Source organism: Babylonia areolata, chromosome 23 (assembly GCF_041734735.1).
Source record: "Babylonia areolata isolate BAREFJ2019XMU chromosome 23, ASM4173473v1, whole genome shotgun sequence".
Taxonomy (NCBI): domain Eukaryota; kingdom Metazoa; phylum Mollusca; class Gastropoda; order Neogastropoda; family Buccinidae; genus Babylonia; species Babylonia areolata.
In genome coordinates, this window is record NC_134898.1 from 18,242,500 (window position 1) to 18,267,925 (window position 25,426).

The 25,426-nt window shown below is 42.6% G+C and overlaps 1 protein-coding gene across 2 annotated transcripts in view; it reads right to left on the bottom strand.

The window, feature by feature from the left end:
• Window positions 1–25,426, bottom strand: part of LOC143298182 (diacylglycerol lipase-alpha-like) — a 130,656-nt gene that overhangs the window by 40,077 nt on the left and 65,153 nt on the right. For both annotated transcript variants that reach the window (XM_076610932.1, XM_076610930.1), the window contains exon 6: window positions 517–601. In XM_076610932.1, the coding sequence (XP_076467047.1) occupies window positions 517–601 (85 nt within the window). The remainder of the gene's footprint in view (window positions 1–516; window positions 602–25,426) is intronic.

Consider the following 25,426-nt stretch of genomic DNA (forward strand, 5'->3'; position numbering starts at 1 on the left):
TCAGACAGCCAGTTGTGATTTCCAAACCACACTGTACAGGACAATAGTGTCTCTAACTTGACAAGTCAGTCCGGGAAGTGAAAGAAGTGGTGGCCTAGTGGTTATGCGACTGACTAGGAAGCAAGAATCTGTGGGTTCAAGTACCATACAAAGACCAGAATTTTCACGCCCCTACCTCTTACATGGCCTTGAGTGGCAGTCTGAGTGCAAGTCTTTTGGATGAGATGATAGACTGAGGCCCTAGTGTAGCATACAAATAGCACACCTAATAACTCACAGTGATAATTGGGTCATCTCTGGCAAGGATGAAAATATATTAATATCAATAATAATAATAATAATGGATACTTAAATAGCACACTATCCAGAAAATCAATTATGTGTTTTACAAAATACATGTTGTTGTTGTTGTTTTTTCACTTTACAAATGTACAAGTCCATGCAGGAAAAAGAAAATAATGCACAGGCAAAACAGGACTCACATTGCAGTGCACACCCACACACTGAATTCAGTACCTTGTTTCTGCCCTTTCTTTCCACACAACAGCACAACAGCTGCAAGCGCCGGTCCCAGCTCTCTTCATATGCCCGGAATGCTTTTCTGAAAACAGGCAGTCAACGCTGTTCAGCCATTGCACAGAAACAAACGTTCTACAAGCACTGAATAAAATGAGATAAAATGAGTCAAAAGCAAACACATTAAAAAAAAGAGAAAAAAAACACACCAAAAAAAATACAACACCAGGCAAAACTGCATTAACTACAGCCTACAAAATATCAAAACTGCACCTGAGCTTGCTCTCTCTCTCTCTCTCTCTCTCTCTCTCTCTCTCTCTCTCATGCACACATGCATACTCTTTCTCTCTCTCTCTCTCTCTCTCTCTCTCTCTCTCTCACTCACGCACATTCTCATCAGCATATACATCAAATGAGCAGCCATGTTCACATGCAAACAAGAATCAAGCAAGCACACCCACACACAAGTATGCACACACACATACACACAAGTGCACACACACACACACACACACACACACACACACAAGCATGCCCACACTCAAACACAACAATAACAAGAACAGCAACAACAACAATAACAAAAAAAAAAACCACACACACACAAAATATATGCAAGAAGCACAAAGGATGCACATACACATGCACTTGTGCACGCTCCAGCATAGCATTTCAAAGTGCATTTTTGTTCATACAGTTTTGTTACCCACATTTTTTTTCCTGTCATTATGCAAACCCCTCAAAAATAAAATAATAAACAGATAGATAGATAGATAAATTGATAAATGAATAAATAAATAAATAGATACACAAATAGATAAATAACTAATAACTAAATGAATAAATGATAAAACAGAAATACACAAACTATCAAATCTGGAGAAGACGTAGAACATTATTTCAACACATTGCAATAAGTTTTCTTTTTCAATTCTGGTCATTGTATAAGATGCATGACAAGAGAAAATAAACATCATGTAAACATGAAAAACACAAACAGAAAACAAAAGCAAAAATGAAATGGAAATTAGAATGGAATTAGTCACCAAATGCAGGATTAAGTATGAACACGGCATGCATACTGAGGACACAGCCTGTTAATAAGAACAAATCACTGATTATTTGGGTGGATGGGAAACATTTGAAGAGGTAATAAAAGTGCTGTTGGAAGTGTTCACACTGAAACTCTCCTTCCCTCCCTCCCTCCCTCTCTCTCACACACACACACACACACACACACACACACACATACACACACGCTTGCAAACAAACAACTTGGGCAGGATTTCCTTCCTTCCTTCCTTCCTTCCTTTTCTCACCCACCAGCCTGTCTTTTCTTTTCCATTCTTTCTGCTCACAACTTTTCAACATGTTTTTTTTTCTTCCTTTTTTTGGATTTTTATTTATTAGCAGGGAAGGGTAGTGGGGTGGAGAGGAAAGCACGGAGATAGAAGGGAGGAATATCTCGTACTGGAGGTTTTGTGGATGATCATATACATTTGAAGGTTGAGCTCCTTGACAGAGAGACAGAGTGTGTGTGTGTTGGGAGGGGAGGAGGAGGTGGAGAATGAGGGTGGTGGGGAGAGAGGTTGACAATATAAGAGTGCGAGACAGAGAGGGATGTGTGTGTGTGTGTGTGTGAGAGAGAGAGAGACGGACAGACAGACAGACATACGGAGACAGAGACAGACAGATAGACAGAGAGACTGAGAGGCAGAAAGGTATACAGACAGATTGGCAGGCAGACAGACAGACAGACAGACAGAGACAGAAAGACAGACAGGCAGGCAGAGAGAGGCATACAGACAGACTGGCAGGCAGACAGGCAGACAGATTGTGACAGAGACCGACAAAGAGAAACGGCCACGGGCATATTACTTTTCAGATGGCAGTATTCACACAAAATTACAGTCCTTCCAACAAAGGAGAAGAATGTGTGTCATACTTCAGTCTAGATTCTCCTGCTCTTTCTTGACACTTTTTTTCCTGTTCAGGTAATGCACACATTAGCATCATAATGAATTTGACTTTTTCAGTTATCAAGTGCAGTATCTATTCCAACAAAAACATCAGCTGATATTGCTGATATTGCACCATAAAGCACTGAAAACCATACTTCCAACCATTTCCCGAATGTTCTCGTATATGTCTGTGGCTAAAAGTACGTCAAACTCTCTCTCTCTCTCTCTCTCTCTCTCTCTCTCTCTCAGCAATCAAAAGCTGACGTTTGCTGATCTTAATCGGATCGCGGAATGAAAACAGAAATCATGTTGCTTTTTATCCAGTCGACCACAGAGGAGATGATTAGCCATCAGTTCTTAAATCAAATAAAGTTGAAAAGATACAAAGTATGATCTTTCCAGCAGCAATAAGGCACAGTAAAGTCCATTTCCAGCATTACTGGGGTGTGCTGTAAAACACACACACACACACACACACACACACACACACACACATACACACACACACACACACACGGGTCATTACACAGACTCACTTTGTTTACACACGTAAGAACTGTCCCTTTTTACCATTAAGAGTCACACTGTGTGTGAGTTTCTGATGGAAATGTCTCTCTGGAGCTCTCTTACGTTACAGATCGAGCCTCTGTCCAACCTGGCCGAACGAAAACAGCAGTGACAGGCGAGGCGGGAAGCCCCTAACCTGTGACAATGACCTCTATCCCTCCCTGGCCGGCCCGCCCGCTAAATCGCCAAATCGCATTACGGGCACCTCACAGGGAGGCCCATTAGCAGGCATCCAGCCAGTTATTAGCTGTGTGCTCGCTGCCGGCTGCACACAAAGAATACAAAACACGGGAGGGGTAGGAGTGGGAGAAGTATTTGTGTGCTGGGGGGGGGGGGGGGGGGATAGGTGGGGAGACGGAGGGGAGAACAGAGCAGTAACAGAACCTAAGGGAGGCTGGCGGCTCGTTGGCAACAGCCGTATGCTATGTGAGTGTCGTTACAAGACCAGCTCCCCCCCCCCCCACGCCCCTCCCCCCCCTCCCCTTCCCGCCCTTCCTTCTTTGCCGTTATCCAGTTCAGAGAATATACTATGTACATAACGACACGCCAGTAAACTCCTTGATTACTGAACCACGGAGAAACGAGATCGGTGAGGCATCGATCATCATTGCAGTTACAGTTTTTAGTGTACTTTTAAGTGGTGTAATTGAATTTGCTGAACAAAGATAATGCAATTCCAAAATGAAAAAGTCTTACAAGAGAGTGATGACTAATGTCCTGACCTGGAAGCTCAGTTGTATCACAGTGAGATGACAGCCTTCACTGTACCTGTCAGCAGCAGTCAAGTAGTTAAATAAACACTAGGAGCACATAAGTAAATAAGTAAATTCACCATTTCAGACTATATACTCTTCGTAGTCGAATGATTCTAAAGCAGTCAATGCCGTGTGAAACAGGATTTCTGGTCATGACTGCGTTATGTCTGATCACACGCCATGTGTACTACATGGGTCGACAAGTTTGTAGAACTAAAACAGTGTGTGTGTGTGTGTGTGTGTGTGTGTGTGTGTGTGTGTGTGTGTGTGTGTGTGTGTGTGTGTGTGTGTGTGTGTGTGTGTGTGTGTGTGTGTGTGTGTGTGTGTGTGTGTGTGTGTGTGTGTGTTGTTCAGATATAATATCATCAGTGTATTTAACGTTTAGTTAATCTTGCGATAACATCTCATTTCCATGGTCTGGATTTACTTACAAGTAGGCCATGCATAAAATAAAAATGAGCAAGTCAGATACGACATACAGTTCGTTGCCATACTATGTCGTGACTGGACACACCTCTTCAATCCCACACCATCCCCGATCACCTGTGGAACTTCTTACATCAGTAAAAGCCACAGCTCCTGCATATCAGATGCAACAGAATGTTGCGCGAGCAGTGGGTGTGTCTGTGTGTGTGCGCGAGTACGAGTGCGTGTTGCTGTTTTTGGTAACATTCTCCAAAACGGAACTGCTCCAGAGACTCTCAATGATTGGACAAAACACCAGTGGTCTTTTCCCGAAATATCAACACCGTGCTCACAAGCAATAGTAGGTGAGTATCAATGCAATATTTACACTGAAAGCAATCCTGCTGAATATGAATTGTTTCTATGTAATATTGTATGAAAGCAAGTTTATAAAAAAATAATGAATACTTTATGCATTGTCAGACGCAAACGTGAGGGAGTTCTTTTTTAACAGCCTGGATTGACTGTAACTGGACCAAATTCATCCCAGGGGGCATTTCTAGCCAGACTTCATTGATCCCCAAACCCATTACGTGGAGATGGGATGAGGGGTTGAATCCAACTGGGGGGTGGGGTGGGGGTAGGTGGGGGTCAGTTCTGACCAGTTGAAGCTTACCATCGTGGGCTATTCCAAGTCGGTCTATACTGACCACAGATTGAATCTGGGATATTTGGTTTTGACCTGGGGGTAAATACCAACGGGGGTCTAAATAGGCTGTACATCGGGTTGACTGGAGAGGGCTTGTTGGCGGCCCATTTCCCTGGCGGGGCAACTGGCGTAGGTGAGATGACTGTCATTATCGTTGTCAAATGAAAGAAATAAAGACCTAAGATCAGACTTACTAGGAACATGCAGACAATACCCCGGAGCAGAATTAAAGGCTTTCACGGCCCAGTAAGCATACCGCACTTCATTCGTCTCCCTGGCAGATGGTATTTCAGGCCTGCACAGGTACTTAGCAAGATATCCTTTGCAAGGAGAGGGGAGGGTCCATTTCATTATCAGGCCTACATTACTATGCAGACAAAGCTAACAGCACATCCAACTGAAGAATCTAGTTTGGGGCCAAGACAGACAGACAGATAGGCATACATAATCGCCCCCAATTTGACCTTTGCGTAAAACCTAAGAAAAACAAAACAACAACCTTGAATATAAAAAATATATATAAAGGAAAGAAAAAAGTGCTGTGTTGTCGTTCATCTTCTTGCGGTTTTCATGCATGAAGAGGAGATTTTTTTCTTCTTTGTTATCTCTCTCTCTCTCTCTCTCTCTCTCTCTCTCTCTCTCTCTCTCTCCTTCTTCTTCTTCTTTCTGGTTTTATTTCTCAGCCAACCTTAAAGAAAGTGCAGTGTTGCCATTAATCTCCTTGCTGTTCTTCATGCAGAACAGCAGATTTTTCTCCTTTCTTCGTTCTTCCTTTTTTTTTTTTCTTCTTTTTTTTTCATCCTTTCTTCTTCTTAATGCTTTTTCGGTCCGTGTGGTGCATGAGGTTCATAGTGAGCCAGGATTCCTGGCAGGTGCAGTTACCGCTGTGATTTTTCTTGGTCTCCTAGACCTGTCACAATCAATCACCCCCCCCCCCCCCTCACGCCCCCAGGGTCCCCTCCACCCCCCTTACACACAAAAAACACCCCATACACGCTTTAAGTAAGCCCATTTTGCCTCCACACAGTTCTGAGTTAAGTGACAGCATTCTCTTTCTCATTTCTTTTCAGAGGCCATCTGCAGAGTAGAAAACCAAACGACGACAAAATAGAATAAAACCTTCTTATGATTCATCGCCAATTTCTTGCCAGAGACCTGTTCCATGTGACTGGACCTGGGGTCCGATGATCGAGGATTGCATCAGGAATGGAAGGCACTTTTTTTTCTTTCTTTTATTGTGTGTTTGTTTGTTTTGTTTTGTTTTTTGGCAAGAGCGTGTGGTTTTAGTTTTAAGTGTAAAAATACAAAATGCAAACAGAAGCAGTTTTGGAATGTACCAGAACGATCCCCTCTAACCAGATTTGAAGGATAGGTGCTGTCATGGCGAATGCAAGTATGTGATATGTTAACACACACACACACACACACACACACACACACACACACACACACACCAATCTGTGAACGTTCACTTACACACCACAGCTTTTTTTTCTTCTTTTTTTGTTTTGTTTTGTTTTGTTTTTTGTTTTTTTGTTATTCATTTATTACATTGTTAGTCCCATTTCTTTTTATTTCATTTTAAATTCTATACTGATGAAGGTTCGTGAACTATCTTGGATGTAACACGGTTACATATTCTGAATGTGTATGGGGGGGAAAGGAAGAAAATCAAATACAATTTGGATTTTTATTATTATCATTATTATTCGATCAGTGTATTAACTGATGCACTTACATAATTAATTGGAGAGAGAGAGAGAGAGAGAGAGAGAGAGAAGGGGGGCGGGGAGGTGGGGCCACCTAGACCGAACACACACTTGAGTAATACAAAACTAAAATGAACGAAAAACTCATTAAACACGAAATCTGTCAAAGAGATTGTCCATAAATTCAGAAGCAAGCCGACTATGAATTGTGTATGAATGGACAAATAAGAATGACGAAAAAAAGAATGACAGGTCGAGAGACAGGTAAAAAAAAATAAAAAAAAAAAAAAAAAAAAAATAAATATATATATATATATATATATATATATTGGAGAGAGAGAAAAAGAAGTCAGAAGTAAACAAGAAAAACAAATATCGATAAAATACACTTCTACATCTTGTTTGTATTTTGGCCAATTAAGAAGACATATGATGCACCTTAAAACTGATTTTGTATGTTTACGTTTTTGTTGTTTTGTTTTGTTGCTTTTTTGTTTTTTTGTTTTTTGTTTGTTTGTTTGTTTCTTGTTTTGTTTTGTTGTTTTTGTCATTGTTTTGTTTGTTTATTTTTTGTTCGCATTAAACAGAATTATGTTATAAAACAAATTTAAAAAACAATAAAAAGGAAAGGAAAGAAAAAGGGGAAAAATAGGATGGAGAACCCTTTATTGAAAACTGTGAAAAAGAGGAGGCTGGAGGACCCACCAAAACGAATAAATGAATGAATACATAATTAATAAATGAGTCATCTTAACATTAACGGGGGCAGTTCATTTTCGTACATATTTTCAAAATCATGAGATTTATCAATAGCATTTCCCAAAACAAGTTCCTACATGTATTGTGGTGGTTTTTTTTGTGTGTGTTTTTGTTGTTTTTTGTGTTGTTTTTAATATCTGCATTTTGTCTTCAGGCATATAATCAAATATCTGAGGAAATGAAGAGAAAAAGAAATGTAAGCAATGGAGGAAAAGGAAGAGGGTGAGGGAGGTCTTTTTCAAAATCAGTTCTAACGCCACAGGCATGTTAGTCACACCGGCCAAATCTATCCCATCGGGGAGAATACCACTGGCATTCCAGTGCAGCTCATTACACCCGCGGTACTTTCTGGCCTACCCTGTCCCGACAACAGCTCTGCATATCCCAGTACACACACAACCTGCCTCACAACTCGCACTCACTTCAGCTGATGGCAATCAGCATTCCAGTCAGGCATGAAAAAGGACTGTTTCCATGCCAAGCGAGCTGTTCGCCTGGCAGAGTCGAGCTCAGACAACTTACAACCCTCCACCCCTACCTCCCCTCCCCATCAGCCAGACCCTCCACCACGCCATTTTTGATCATTTCCAACAATGAAGCAACTGTGCAACGGGCATTCACTATCAATATTGCATACAGAACTACGCCCGCTTCAGGAGACAGTCAAACACGAGAAAATCCACCACACTTGTAAAATGGGTACATCAAGTTACATTGATCAATATTTATTGACCTTCTGCTGACTAAACGGAGAGCAAACGATGGACTGCTGACCATGGAGGTCATAGACGGGACAGGAGAGTGGGTAGAGCAGGATCGATTAGAAGGAAGCAAGGTGAAGGTGGCAGAGAGTGCAAAGGTAGTGACCACATAGCAAGCAGCATGCAGCGAGCTGCTGCATCAGCAAACCGTGGTGGTAATGCCAGCCAGTGAAACCACTCAGTCCTTAAACTATGTGTAACAAGTGCATGTGAGGCTGCCTTCCTGTCATTTACGAACAGAATAAGCCAGGGCATAACGAACCTTCATGCAGGAAATTGGTGCAGCTCACAGAGAGACGGGGGAGGGGGTGGTGGGGAGGGGGTTACTGTTGTTATGTCAGTCAGTTCAGAGTCTGTCAGCTTCAATAACTATTTCTATAATGCACACCTGGATTGTGACGTTTTCCTGAAATATCATCAACACACCAAACACAAATAATGATTAAATGTTCCCAAGCAATATGGATAACCTAAGCAAGCCTATGTATCTGGAAACAGTCACGGTCATAACTGTGAACGTAAAGAGGTAAAATAAGTAACACGTACACAGAATTGCAAAACAGAATAATAGGCTTTCGTGGCTCAGCGAAGTATAATGATTGCAATCTTGTTGATCGCTTGTTTGTGGTTTTTATATTGGATGTTGAGTGTCAAAGTTCAAAAGGTGTGATATTTATATTACGGCATATATCATAAAACGTAGGTTTGCTAAGTTCTTTTTAAATACTTCATTTTCCGAACAACGCACAAGAGGCGGAAAGCACCTCTGTAGTGCTCTGGTGCGTGGAGTTCTTCAGAAGGTATTACAGGTTGGGAAAGAGGTATCCATTACATTTTCACCCCAATTACCACCATCAAAATATTACAAGCGGAAGGCTCTTATACTGAAGAGGTGAATGTTGACAAAGAATACCACAATTCTGACGACGGAAGCTAAAGGTTGGGTCATTCAGACACCCACTGGACATCCGAGGGGTCTGTGTAGAGGAGAAGAGAGGACTGGCCGTACTGAATGAGATAAAGAACCCTTCACTCCATGAACGGCTCATCAAGTCACTGCAGTCAGCACTGGTGTGGCCCACTTCCGTTTCACCATCAGTCCCCAAGTGACTGCGACAATTAAGCAGGGTTGAGGAGCTAACTTTCTGTCTTTTGCAAATAAACTTTAGTAATTTCTTTCGAACGATCACGGTTTTCTCCCAATTCAGGGACATTAGTGATGAAATTCAATGGAAAACTAGAGACCTGAAGGTAGTAATCAAAACCTGTTTTCATACGTTGACAAAAATCGGACAACACACCTTTAGTCGATTGCACACAATAAATGGAAACAGAAATGGTCACCAGGTGCCGGTGGTTATTACAGAAAGAATGCGTAACAACAGAATTCTGTCCTGATACAATCCAATTATGGTGCAGAACGTGATATCATACAATTAGGATGAAGAAGATCTCTACCCTTTCACTTAGTTATAAATAACTCTATACACCTCTTTATACCATTACTATACTGATATGTTGAGAAGACCATGAACTAAAATTCTAAAAATGTTTTGCTGGTTTATTGTTTTTTTCCTGGATTTACTGCCTGTATATGCATAAACAACACACACACACACACACACACACACACACGCACGCACGCACGCACACACACACACACACACACACACACACACACACACACACACACACACGTGTTTGACAACTGACAAAGTTTTTGATAGGCCTCTGGACCATAACAAAGAAGTGGGCCAAGAAAAAAAAAAAGAAAATAATAAATCATACAGCATGAACAAGGACACATCCACTCCCACCCCCGCACTTACCTTCACATACAAACACACACGCTTGCCTGCTTGCTTGCTTGATTAGATATGGACAAAGACAAAGACATCAAGAGAGAGGAGGCGGGGAGCGGGGGTGGGGTGAGGAGTAGGATGGAGTCAGACAGACAGGACACTGAGAAAGCAAAACACATCTGACGGGGAGCAATTTGCGTTGCGCATATCAAAGAATGTCCTTGCGAGTCGGGCCGTTATTAGTTTTCCCCTCTTCTCCTCCGTCACTGGTGATAGGTATTATTGGCAATCCTTCTTCTCGCAGCTGAACGAAGTATTCTGGAACAACAATACCAGAAGCAGTCCTGCTGTCGTGGGCAGTTATCCTTTATTTTTTCCATGTGTGGGAAAACAGGCTGGCTGTCAATGCTTGATCATTCAAAACAGGATTTGTTTCTCAATATCTTTCCTACGTTCTGTGAACGGCAGCACGTCACGTGAACACTCGTTATCAACAGTGGACTTTTTCATGCAAGGTTCTGTGTGTGTGTGTGTGTGTGTGTGTGTGTGTGTGTAAAAATCTTAAAGGTCCGACAGCCTTTATGGCCATCGGTCCTTGATTTCTTTTATGAAGAAATATATCTATCCACTGTGTCTAGGGCTCCGAATAGGAATGCAGGGCTCAATCATCTCCTTCCACCGTATTGTAACCCTCCTCAACCTAAGTCAGTTTCCCATCCACACCTAGTGGTTTGAGGAAAATCGGAGTAAAGTGCTTTTTCAATAATACAAGATCATGCCAAAACGGGGCATCGAACATGAAGAACAATGAACCATAAATCTAAAGCCTTATAGATTCTGCCACGGCACCTCCTGATTTCTTTCCATCTATCCATCTGTCCATCCATCCATCCATCCATCCATCCATCTATTATCTACTCTCTGGGTGAAGGCCTATGGTCAATTTTTTTTGTGAGTGTAAGGGAAAACGGAACAGTGATTTTCGGGAAGGGAGGGGGGTGGGGTGTATATCCATATACCTTTCTACTAATTCCCATCTTATGACGAAACTATGGTTGTGGAAAGAAGATGAAACGTGTCCGCCCAATCCAGCTCTTCCTATTCTGCAAATAATATCAACACTTCAGAGAAACTATCCCCCTTCAGATCATATTATACGACCCCCCACCACCCTTTACCCCTGTCAACAGCATGCAATGCTGTTCCATGCCATATGCCATTCTTCTGCCAGACGGTCTCCAGACAAAGGAACATACTTTTTAGTGCATTACAGGCTCCAAAGAAATGCGTGTCTCCTGCGGGGAATCGACCAGGTCTGGAGACGACAACGGTGCAAGCTTTTGCTCCCTTTGTTTAAGGGAAACTCCATCGCAAGCACGGATAAGAATCAGAATCAATTTCAATTGTCAGTTCAACCGTAACAAGGTTTAAAACACCAGTACATGCCACAATGTCTGGACTAACGCCAACACGCACTCATGCTCATACGTTTTCATGCTGCCAATCAACCCATACTCCTCTTTCTCTTTATCTCTCTCTCTGTCTTGTCTTTCACACACACACACACACACACACAGAGAAAGAGAGAGAGAGAGAGACGCGCGCGCACAGCGAAAGAGATTTTAACAACTTTACTTCCAGAACACGAGAGAGAGAGGACGGTGAGGGAACGAGAAAGAGACAGACAGACAGATAGATAGATATATAGAGATAGAGAGGGTAGAGGGGGGAATGAAACGTAACTGTATTTGAATATGCACATGTGTTTTCACTAGTTTATAGTGTGCATGTTTCTATGTGTGTGTCTGGGGTGTGTGTGGAGGATGCGGAAAATAGAATGAGACGGAAAGGATGTGGGGGTGGTGTGGGATGCAGGCAGCATTAGTAAATGAGTGATCCAACTGTCACATGCAGTTCCCTGTTTTGTAAATATATTCCTTATTTTTGTTTATATACATTTTTCAAAAAAATGAAAGTAGTCAGTAACTGAGTAAGTAACTAAGTTGCAAAGTTTGTTTCATGATCATTTACCAACAATGTTGTGTTGTGTTATGTGTGTGTGTGTGTGTGTGTGTGTGTGTGTGTGTGTGTGTGTGTGTGTGTGTGTGTGTGAGTGTGTGTGTGTTCACCCAGAATACTATTGTCACTATTACCTGCAACGCGCAACTATGATCAATGCCAGAATTGTTCTGCTGAAGGGTCTGCAGATTCGGAAATGTACTATGCGCATTGGAGCAGACATGAAGCAGATGTCTTCCCTAGGAAATCGATTATATCTGTAGACAACGGTGGCAGTTTTAGTCACCTTTTTGCAGGTGACTGAACTGAACTGCGTGCATATTTATCTAACAGTTTTGACGCCTCGTTTGGAGACAGGGATGGGGATGAGAGAGAGGGAGGGGAGAGAGAGAGAGAGAGAGGGGGGGATCATTTATCTAATAAAGACCATGACCCCTCATGAAGGGGGCACAGTGAACAAACGATCAAAAACAAATGTATATAGATGACAATGCACATCAGCAATGAAAAACTACAAACTGAACAATGCACAACCAATAATAATTAATTAATTAATGCACTGCTGATTATAAATGCTTTATTATACAAGTAAATGGCAATCTGTTTTTAAGATGTAATAAGAAACTCATTTGTTGAGGACATAAGCAAAGCAAGTTGAAATACAGTTGGTGTCTGTAATATTTTTGAGGAAATAACTAATGTTTGAGGCCTTTCAAAGCAGATTTTTTTTTTTTTAAAGAAGTGAAGTTCAGTTTCTACAGCACATTTGCATACGGGGCAAGAGAGAGAAAGAAACAGAGAGAGCACACTGCGCGCGCGTGCGCGTGCTGTTTAATATAATAAATAATGAAGAGATATTAAACACAATCATAAAGTGAACTAAACTGAACCGAATATAGCGAGAGAAAGGGAGGGAGAGAGAGAGGGGGGGGGGGGTCAGGGGGGGGGGGGAAGAGAAATAGAGAGGGTTAAGAAAGAGATCGGGAGGGGGGGGGAGAACGAAAGAGACAGAGACAAAGAAAGAGAGACCGACCGACCGGCAGACAGACAGATAGACAGAAAGACAGACAAAAACAGTCACATAGTCGGACAGACAGACAGACAGAGAGAGAGAGAGAGAGAAACAGACAGACAAACAGACAGACAGACAGACAAAAACAGTCACATAGTCGGACAGACAGACAGAGAGAGAGAGAGAGAGAGAAACAGACAGACAGACAGACAGACAGACAGACAAAAAACAGTCACATAGTCGGACAAGGAGAGAGACAGACAGACAAACAGAGACAAGACACAGAGAGTGACAGAGAACGGGATATATCTGACGGGCAGCAATTTTTGGGTATGTCATGGGAATTGCTCGCAAGTCGATCCATTCCTTTTCCCCATTACATTTCTCTCTCCTCTGTCTTTGATAAATATTGGCAGTCTTTCTTCCCACAACAAAACGACGTAATCTGAAGCAGCATTCAAAGAAGTACTCATGCTGGTGTGGGGATTTATATTGGCTTATTTGTATCGAAAAGCAAGTTTTTTTGGTACTGCTTGACCAATATTTGTCCCTCTGATTTTTCCCCCCAAGGTTTTCCTGTTCTGCTTAGTGGGATGGAAGACTCGAGTGGTTTCAGTAAGTTGATGTTTTCGTTTATGATTTTTTGTTGTTTCTTGTGTGAATGACTGGTGCGAAAGCGCTTTGATTTGTCTCTGCACAAGATCCAGCGCTATATAAATACCATTATTATTTATTATTATTTTATTTTTGTAAACTGCCCTTGCCCGTTTGTCTGTCCACCCAGTCACTGTCAGTACTTCTACTCGCGCTCATTGTGTGCTCATTTTACGTGCAAATTATATATTCAAACATTTTAACAACAATAACAGTCTGCCAATTCCTTTTTAATTACAAAAACGAAGAAAGATGTATAATAAGAGATGATGCCATGTTTGTTCAATGATTTTCGTTCCACACACGAATTAATGCAAGGTTTTCATGTTGAAATCAAAATTGCGTACTTGAGCAAATATTTTTCTTCCATGTTTTTGTTTGTTTGTTTGTTTGTTATTTATCGAGTGAAGAGGCTGGTAGTCTTTGCATTGAATTTCATGAGCTCTGTCTGTGTCTGTCTGGACCTCGTTTGGGTAGGAATCCATCAATATATGTTTTCGTGGGAAAGATCAAGTGCGTCTTTCAATCTTCAGTCCGTGAACAGCCACTTGGATGGGTTCTGATATAAACAAGTATGTACATATTTCTATGCACATACGTATCCAGCAGATCAAAACAATCCTCACAATTTACCATCAGGCATTTCAATCCCTGACATAAGAAATTTAATGGAAGTCCAATGTTCTGTCTCCCCACCCCTCCTCCACCCAATTCATCCGCTTATGCGCACGTTCATCATCTCCCTCCCCCCCCTATCCCCCGCAAATCCCCTCCCTCTCACACACACACCCCACCCACCCCCACCCCTCCGACCCCCCAATATACACACACCCTCGCCCCTTCCACACAGCCTCGTAAAGAAGCTCCCAAGGCCACGGTTACCACTGCAGTCTCAGCGGATGCAGACCATTTGCAAGACAGGGGACAGCAGACGTGTCTCTCACTGTCAAGCAGCCCAGACGCAAGCAGCGGCGGCCTTTCGGTATGAAGGTTTGGAAATATGAGCCTGGGGACTCGTTATTGATCGCTGCCGCCCCCCCCCCCCCCCCCCCTCCCCCGCCTCCCCCCCCAACCCCCACCATCCCACATCCCATCCCCCCCTCCGCCCACCATCCACACTGTTGCCAAGAGGGAGTGGATCCGTAAAATCAACCGTCAGCCGTAATCGTAAACCTGAATGCTACACTGTCATTTTCTTTCATCATCGACCCATTTCTCCGTTTGTTTGTTATGTATGTACAAATGCCGACATAGTTGCAGCCGGGCAAACAGAGAAAGAAATCATCAGTCATCATCTTAGATTATGTCCCATGTCATATCTTCCACATCACATCCCGAGAGCCAAATGAGCGGCGTCACTCCACGCCGCCTATACCAGCTATTCATAATATACTGGATCAGCAGTTCAGCTGGAGCTGTTGATGTCACATCACCTTGAGGTCATCCGCCAAAGTAGACCCTGCAGATTGCTGTGTCGTTGAGGTATACGTTGTACCCCAAGGAATTGCATGTAATAGTTGAGAGGCTGTGCAAGAGAGCCATACATTCACCAAATCAGTACGCACATCTAAGCTTAAAAAAATCCATACAGTGTGAACAATTGTAACATATTGTTTTTACAAATGCCCATCCTTATGAAAACGCACAGAGAATTGTGAAAGAAAGGTTTCTAAACATAAATGATGCGGCAGGTGACAAGAAAGGAAGATAACTGCACACACTCTCCCATCTCTCTTCATTACTATACATGCAAGACACTCATACAGCTGTGTCTCTTCATTTTCAAGGTCATTATTCAACAAAATTACCATTAAAAAAAATATATAAAATAGGGGAAAATGGAACACGTTGTGCCTGTTCGAATTCAGCTACGCATGACCATCAATGTAATAAATGATTCTTCAAAGAGACTTCGACTAACCCAACATCTAATGCAGATATGGAGTGGAAGGCAAATTGAAACTCAGCAGTGAGATCATACAGAGAGCAGATGATAATAAATGTCTGCAAATCATAGTTTTCGAAATGTGTTTCTCTTACTTTATTTTCTGCTGCTCGCTAAGAATGATGACGATAAAGTCATGGTGATATATTTCGGTTTAAAGATAAACGTCTGGCCCCCGTTCCTCGCTCCTTTCCAGCAATGTCCTTGGGTCAGCCGGGCCCGAGAGATACGCATACCTGCGGGTCTTTTTTTTCTTTTTTTTTCGGAAACAGGTACTACGCTCTAAACGAAAACAAAAAAAAAACGCATCCATGAAGCGAATCACACTCGTTCTGTGATCTTTCTGTGCGGGCCGTCTGTGTACTCAACACTAAAGAGAAGCATATTCGATCTGAACATGTTTACGATGTTATTTTGGTTTCTTCTACAATCTCCCATACGGCAGTGTAAGACGCACACCACAAGGCAACGCTGATCAATTTCCGTCATGTTATTACTGTCCAGCACGGACACATCTCGCACTTAAAAAAACACGCGTAAAAATAAATAAATGAATGAAGAAATAAACTGATGAATGTGCTGCTAAGTGAACAGAATACTTCTTTATAAACAACAACAACAACAAACAACAACAAAAACAACATAACCGAAAAAAAAGAGAACAGTTCTGACTGAAACGCACGCGCACAAACACACACACACACACACACACACACACACTCTACATCGAGTCACACTGTCACGTCATGTGCACATCACGATAAATCCTATAGTAAATGAGGTTGTCAGTGTATTCCAATACGCTGCCTGCCCAATCTTACGCCACCCATTCCCGCCCCGACGACCCTCAACCCCCACTATACTTTTAAGGTTGTCTCTAATCGATAAAATCTGTGTGTTTGTGTGTGTGTGCGCGCGTGCGCGCGAACGTGTACTTGTTTGATTGCGCGCGCGTGTGTGTGTGTGCGCGCGCGTTCCTATGAATCTGTATCACCCCCCCTCCTCCCCCTCCCCCTCTCTCTCTCTCTCTCTCTCTCTGTCTCTGTCGTCATCGATTCTGGGCGAAAACGAAGGCAACTTGGCAACGGAAATGCAGGCTAATTTCTGTTTCACGTTTCTGATTACGGTCATGACCCTTACCACCACCCCAAACACACCACACAGACACATGCAAATACATATACATGCGTAGAGACACACATACACGTGAACACACACATGTAGGTAAACACACACACACACACACACACACACACACACACACACACACACACACACACGTGCACTGAACCACTGTGATTATTGATAGGGGTTGTCAGTAAAAACTACGGACTGCACAAGTCTTGCCGCCCCGAAAAACATGAGGGTGAAAATACAGGCCACGTGACCAGGAAGCTACCTTGGCGGTTCAGGTCTGTGCGCTCACTAAGATGTCCCCCCCCCCCTACCCCCACCCCCCCCCCCCCTTCTACCACACATATAGAAGAAAATTATAAAATCCGTGGTTCCCCCCCCCCCCCCATCCCCCCCACACACACCCTCCCATACCCGACGACGGCTGGGCACAGGAGAGTTTATCGCTATCAGCCCTATTTACCCTGAGAACCTGAAAGCAAAACGAGGATCTGGGTATTATAAAAGTATCTCGGCGCGTGTGTGCAACTAGGTAAATGTAAGATTCGTGTTCAGACCAATCTGAATTAAACACCACACACACGGGATTAAAAAACAAACAAAAAGAAAAGAAAAAAAAAAAAAAAACGATACCAGTGGCAAGAGCATATCTGGCATCTGAGCACTGTGACGATGGAAAGAAGTTATGGTGAACTGCTTGCATGGAGGCTGAGAGTTTGGAGTCTGTTCTTTTCTGATGCACTTGTCTGGTTGCAAAGATCAGAATTTTTTTCATTTATGAATTTATTTATTCAAGCGTTAATTCATTTGTTTTAGAACAATCTGCTGCCTGTTCCCATATAATTAATTAGAAAATGTTTTTTTGACAGCGCGGTATTTGCATTTATCTGTCTACTTAACTACATAATATTTATTTACATACTTGTTTTAGACAGAACGATCTGCTGTCTACTCCCATATAGTTAGCTGGAAACTGTTTTTGGCTCCGCGCGAGCAAAAACAACGGAGCGTTCAAGTTTTATGAGCCAGTAATCCGCCCTGAGCACGTGGCTGGCTGCCTGGGCTGGGACGGTTGCATAGCAAGCTTAGCTGATGCGTACCATGGAGTGCATTGTTCCCACTCCACACTGGCGTCTTCCTGCCGACCCACTCACGGCAGCAGTAAGAGTTATGTCTTGTCTTCTCCTCAACCAAACAGGATCTGGGTTAGAGCCAGCAAGGAAGGGTATGGAGTACGCTTGATGGTTCAAGCTGTTCGAACGCACTACAGGGCTTTAAGTGTTGTTGGTCAGTGTAAGTTTTAACCATTTGACTCTCGCTGGTAGTATGCTCGTCAGTGAATGGCTGCCCCCCAACTGAGACATGAGCCTACAGCAGGTCAGGATGTCAATCACCACTCTTGTGATTCGACTTCTTCCTCGTGAGACTGCAATAACTTTTGAGGTTTTGTTCAGCAAACTCACCATTGAAACGTGCACAAAGTGTAGCATCTGGACTTCAAATTTATGCCGCTCTGATACCATTTCACTAAGGCTAAGCAGTGAACAGGTTAAAAGGGGAAAGAGGAGAGAAAGGGGGAGGGGAGCGAGAAGGGGCAGGAGTCGTGGGACGGATAAGGAGGTGGGGCTGAGTGAGGCGAGGTCGAAGGCTGAGAGCGTCACGAAATCAATCACCTATACCGGTCCGTGTTCACTTCGACAGAACTAAGTTCAGGGCAACAGCTGTGGTACTATTTATAGCACAGTGGTTTTCAAGTCCTCACGGTGTCCCGGCCTCAGTGCGGCCACATTTCACACACACACACACACACACACACACACACGCACACACACAACATCCCGTCAAATATCACTTAAAGCAATATTTCATTTGGAACATGTCACAATCCAGCACAGTTATGGATAAACAAGACAACAAAAAAATGTCACAAAAGTCGGAATACGTTAAACTGGAGACGATTACTAAAACTACTACTACTACTACTACTATACTAAAACACAACACAAACTACCACACACACACACACACACACACACACACACCACCCCACGGACTTAAAAATAGTAATAAGTTTGGGTTTTTTTATCAGCTCGTGACACCACCCACACACCCCATGCAGTCTTCCTTGTGTGCAGTGTTGCTTGGGGACAGATGGTGACTGACAGGGAGTGGGCCAACTCCTCGTTGTGTGCTACATCTGTGCTGAACATGCCATGTCACGTTACAGGTTGATCGAACAGGAATGTATGTCACGTTTCATGGGCTTGCAACAGGAGTGTCCGTCCATGTGAGAGATCAAAGAGGAAGAAAAAAAAACCCGCTAGTCAGCTCAGATCCATGAATTTATAATGCTGGCCACGTTAGGGAAAATTAAAAGCACAACCCCATCGGTAGCGTTAAACTTGATGCGATATCGACACAACTGTTTTGAGCCCTGAAATTTGAGGCATTTAAAAATATATATCTAGATAATGATATAGGTGATGAAGATGTGCTAAGGGAATCCACATTGGTTTGGAACTATATGGACAATGCTGTGCTCGCGTATCCCGGCGTCAACCAAGCTGAGAGATACAGACACGTGCAGTGTTGGAGTGGAAATTTTAGAAACACGTCCAGAGATTCATCTGTTTCGTGGATGGCTTGAATGTGCAGTCCCAGTCTTCCCATTTAAGCCAACAGCACATTCACCTCCAAGTAGGAGTCTGTCACGGGCCAAAAATCATCACCTCTGAATGGGGATCGTAACTGCGTCCTCTCATTCGTCAGTGCCAATCACTTGACCATGGCGGTTGTTAATACAGCATTTCTTACTGTTTGCTGGTGTCCATTGTCAGTGTTCGTGCCGGTAATGCTGTCAGCCTTGGCTTTCTCGCCAATCACAATTAGGCTAAGTAAAAACGAAACCAGTCTGGATTCATTCAACATTTTGATCACGAATTTAAAATTTTAAAAAAAAGAAGTGAAAACCCTGTTACGGCCAAAAAATGATTGCACTGTAAACCTGGATGGCAGGTGCAGAAATTTGAGTGTCAATACCCCTTGAATGAATCGTCGCATACTGCAAAGATGAGAACAGTGATTTCAGCTTCTCTTTTTTTTCCCCCCCATCATTACTTTAAAATCTAAAATCAGGAGAAAAAAACCCCAAACATTTGACTGCTGAGCTGTCAAAAGAGTTAAAAAGCAACAAACCTGGTTCATAAAAAAAAAAACCAAAAAACCAACCAACCAAAAAAAAAACAAAACAAAAAACAAAACAAAAAAAAAAACAGGCATGCCATCTTTTTTTTTTCTTTTTTTTTTTCTTAACAAATATTGTTGTTTTTACAGACCAGGGCCATTGATTTTGTGAAGGACTTGAAATAGGCATGCCAGTTTTAAAAATAAATATTTTGAAACAAACGAACAAACTATCCTATATAAGATCCCCATTTCAAGCCATGGGTCTTCAAAATGACATTAACAAAAGCCACTCGTACCACAGTCATACATATTAACAAGAGATAGGAGAGGGCCGCTGCCTGGAAATTTCTTCAATATCCATTGGAAACAACAACAAAAACCGAAAACAAACAATAAGAAGAAAAACATATAAGAAGAGCGAGGATAAAGACGAGGAAGGTGCTGTCAATTCTAAAGCAGTCCATTGGAAAATACGCTGTATCAGCGTATGTCTGCCTACACGTTCGTTAAGATCCATGCCACCTGGGCGCAAAATATGTGTCAACTGTCCCGGTTTAACTTTGACGTGCAGTGTTCAGCTCGGCTGCACCTCGCTCCATAACCCATGCTGGCCTGACAGTGTCCCCACCAGTATTAATACCTGTCTCGTTTACGTGAACAAAACGCCCGTACATGCTCCAAGGCCGGCCGTATTCCTGAGATACTTCTACAATGTTTCTTCCATCGTCAGCTAGTACAGATTTCTTCTCTTCAATGAGGAATGGTTTAAAATGATTGGCCTGATCCTAAGCAGTCTTCACGTGAGATGACAACATTTTTCTCATCTGCTAAATTATTTGAGACAAGTCCTTCCCGATAAACACATTCGTACCTTTCAGTTTCCTCATAGCTTTAAGTACCTGAATTTTGCCTTTGCAATCATGAGAGAGTCTTGTAATTCAGACTATGTTCTCCATCAAAACAAATCGCTAGTTAATTCTAGTTTCTCATTTTCTGATTTTGGAATGCCGTGTGTAATAACATTATTCCGTTTGGAATGATACTCTAGATTGTCTGCATTTGTCATTTTTCTTGTAGTTTTTCATTACAATCTGTGAGTGCATCATTTCCATTTCCCCACTGAGTTTCCACTTCATTTTTCACACCAGAAAAAGATTTCTAAATGTCATCGAAATAATTTTTCTCTGTGTCAAATCTGGCACCCATACGGGCGAATTGGGTACGAGTGCCTGAGTGGCACAGACATCAGATTTGCCACCAAAGTTGGTTCCGACTGACCCCCGCCTTGTCTCTCCTGTTGAACACTGTCCAGACTCTCCCTCGATGATCAGCTGCTCGTCAGACGGGTTTGTTTCATACTGGACTGCTTAGGAGGGGCAGGATTGGACTCCACGTCCCGGCACTGCATTCGTCAACTGCTGAAGAAACTGAAGGTGAGGTTAAAGCCTACCAAGACACCGTCCAGCTTACACCTTGGTTTGATATGTCCGATAACGCGTCTCAACTTTCTCCTTCGCACGACGGTACATGAACCGATGGATACAACAACGAAACACCCACATCTCGCTTGTAAACTTAGTGGTACTGCAGGTATTGTCCACATAGTCGCTTGCACCAAGTTTCTCAACAGCAATAGTACGGACCACTTAAAGCGGGACTGATGTGAAGTACGTCTTACCATGACAAGTGCGCGTGAACTCTTCCAGAGGGAGAGGGGTGATGGAGGGAGGGGCACAAACACACACACAGAGAGAGAGAGAGAGATGGAGATGGCCAAATGCAGCGAGAGACGGGAGAGACACAGAAAAACAAAGCGAGCGTTTGTTTCCTGTCTGTCGTAATTCGGTCAATGCTGTGTATGAGCACGTGGCGCTTTTCTCCAGTCGAACCTCAGTGTCTAATAAAACTCTCAATATTTGATCAGTCTCACGTTCTCACCGCCTGTTACCAAGACCAATAACAATACTTATTTTACAAATATGCGCAATCACATGTTGTAGACAGCACATTCAATATTGATAGTGTGAACAGATGAATGGTATAATTTTCGTATACTGGTCATATCTCGTTGTTACACTGGCCACATAATGTCCGAAATCTTTGTCCAAAAAGCGATTCGTCACATTCCTGTTCTCCTTTGTCCGGGGTTCTTGGACTTTCGTTGTTGTTGCTGATGGAATCCGTTGCATGCAAGTCCGTTAACCGCAGTTGTTGTTTTTCTTTTTCTCTTTTTTTTTTTTTTTTCTTTTTCTTTTTTTACTCTATCTCTCACTCGCTTACTCACTCCTTTTCGTAAAGCGCTCACTACAAGGTGGTTGTTTTTCATTAGCCGAAAAAAAATACACAAAATACACTCAAACACATACACTCGTGTGCGCCCACGCACGAACGTAATCCTTCGTATGCTTTCATCATGATGGACATTTCATGCTACCTTTAATGCTCCATGGGTGTTTACATGTGTCGGGTGTCAGACGATTAACATGCACAGGCTTTGCTGTTCCCGAAATCTAGTCCTTGTCACTTTCCGCACGTTTTGCCTCTCTCTGTAACCGGACCGGTCATTAAAAAAAAAAAGAAGAAAAATTGCGTAAGTGAATGAATCATTATGCATAACACACAATGCATACCCCCACTTCCCTTTCCAGCACAAACTAAGTTGCATGAACCAAACATTGACGAATCTCACGTGAATCCAGCATTACGAATCGACAAGCGAGGACTGTTGATGACTTGTAAATATGTATTGTTCGATCCCAGCTTCCTGGAATCACACAGACACAGACACAGACAGACAGACAGACAGACACACACACACACACACACACACACACACACACACACACACACACACACACGCACGCACGCACACAATCACTCACTCACACACACACACACACACACACACACACACACACACACACACACACACACTCACACACACGCACGCACGCACACAATCACTCACTCACACACACACACACAATCACTCACACAATCACTCACACACACACATTATTTTCATCTGCGAGAAACGCATCTCTTTGTTCTTCCCGATTCTGCATTCCTCACACTGGCACCATGCACTGGATAGTTGTGTTTGAGCCGCAGAACTGAACGGGAGGGGATGAGACAGTGAAGAGAAAGGGGATAAGCAGAGTGGGACAGTGAGTGCTGGGAGTGCTCCAGAGAGCTCATCCGCCTCGGTGGTTAAACGATGGGCAAAATAAAGTGCTTCTCTAAAAGTAGCCTCTTCCCGATAAGTTCAATGAATTGTTCATGGGTAAGACTGAACAAATTAGAATCGGCTTTGACCCTGATACAACAAGCCACCCTGATGTTGAGTTCTCTGCTACATTGTTCTGAGTTCGAACCAGTAAAAAATAACTGCGTAAACACACACACACACACACACACACACACACACACACACACACACACACACACATTTAAAGAGAGAGAGGGGGGGAGGGGAGGGAAGGAGAGAGAGATGGACAAAGTGGCAAATCAATGTCCTATATGTCTTCGCTCTGAAAAAGAGAGGGGAAGAAGCGTCAAAAATCTTATTGCTCACTGATCCCCTTTAAGATACCGTCTTTAAATCGGGTAAGATTGTCGACGCTCTTATCTCTTCCTTCTGATGAGCGAAGACATACAGGAAACGGACTTGATGCGGCTTCAATTTCTTCCGAAGGTCTTTGAGTTATCCATTGATTCTTCTGGCTTACAGGACACAGTCCAATTTGTGTGTGTGTGTGTGTGCGTGCGTGCGTGCGTGCGCGCGCGCGTGCATGCGTGTGTGAAATACGTTTAGTTTTAGTTTTGTTTTTACAAAAGCTATTTCAGCCAGACCCCTAAATATTCCTGTCAAAAAAATTCTGTGGTGATAAGATGCATGTAACTATTTCTACATAAAAAGACACTTTTACGATAACAAAAACAAAAAAAAAAAACAAACAAAAAACCCACATAATTATCATGCAAAGATGTAACTAGACATACTGTCAGTTGCAGCCAAAACCTTCTTTCTTCAAGTTCATAATATCAATTTCATCATGCAGATTTATCGGTCGGGATTAAAAACTTAAAAGACAACCTGTCGCCACGAATTTCCTTAAGTTAAAAAAAACACAAAAAAACCCCAATCAAACCCAGAATAGAAAAAAAGAAAGAAAGAAAGAAAAATGACGTCAAACACTTCTGTTTGCTTTTGGGGTTTTTTGTTGGTTTTTTTTTTTTTTCTTTTTCTTTCCAGTTCGCTCTGACAGCGTACTTTTGCGTCAGTTACATAAAATGTCGAGCAAAAATATCGGCTTTGTGTGCAAACAAGTCCTATGGTTTATTAATGATTTGGCTTTAAACTGATGTCGGTGTTATGAAAGATGAATGACGACTTTTAACCGATATGGCCAGCAGGCAGAGACATACAAGAGAGAGAGAGAGAGAGAGAGAGAGAGAGAAATGGAAAACAAGTTCATGTGTGTGTGTGTGTGTGTGTGTGTGTGTGTGTGTGTGTGTGTGTGTGTGTGTGTGTGTGTGTGTGTGTGTGTGTGTGAATAATCATATACAGACACATTACACTGCGTTATTGAATAGCACACACACACACACACACACACACACACACACACACACACACACACACACGCACGCACACACACACACACACACACACACACACCATTGCAATCATTACCAGCAACAACATGTACACTATCATCATATCTCTTTACTAAGAATATAATGCTAAAAGAAGATGCAAAGGGTATTTCATAGAAATTCATCCTCTCACTTGAACACCCACACATCTTCAACATACTGAGAATACAAATATATTGGCAGAAACTGGGGCAGAGAAAGAGACACACACATAGACAGAGAGACCCAGAGGGAGTGAGGAAGGTAGGGAGACAGCGAAGGGGGGAGGGGGAAGAGACATCAAGAACATATTCTTCTCATAACGGCGAATGAATACACAAGTTGCATTAAAATGTTAGACACACCAATAAAGTTATCAGAACCATAAAAAATAATTTTAAAAAAAAATATATATATATACGTGTGTGTGTGTGTGTGTGTGTGTGTGTGTGTGTGTGTGTCTGTGACGATTGCCTTGGTCCAGCAGTAAACGTACGTGACAGTGATGCTAGCCAGTACACTCTGTCATAACCAGAAAGTACTTCACACACGTACGCAATATAACAGGATGTTCGAAACTAGAAAGGCACTGACATAACAAAAAAAAATCAATATTTCCTCAGTACGCTTTCCCAAGACACTTTGAGGTTTGCGCTCGGAACACGTGAAACTGCAAAACGGTCCGTTTTAAAATCACAATACATTCCCAGAGGAGCTCAAGGGAACCCAAGGGACCAGGAAAAACACCCCCAAAAGTGGCAGTGTTCACAGACCAGGGTGCCAAACAGATCCTTTAATTCGGTTAAAAATGAAACCAAAGTTCCGAAAACCTACCCCCGGCTACTAGTGCACCGGAGAATGAACTAGTGAGTAAAGAGGCACCGTGGCAGAGTT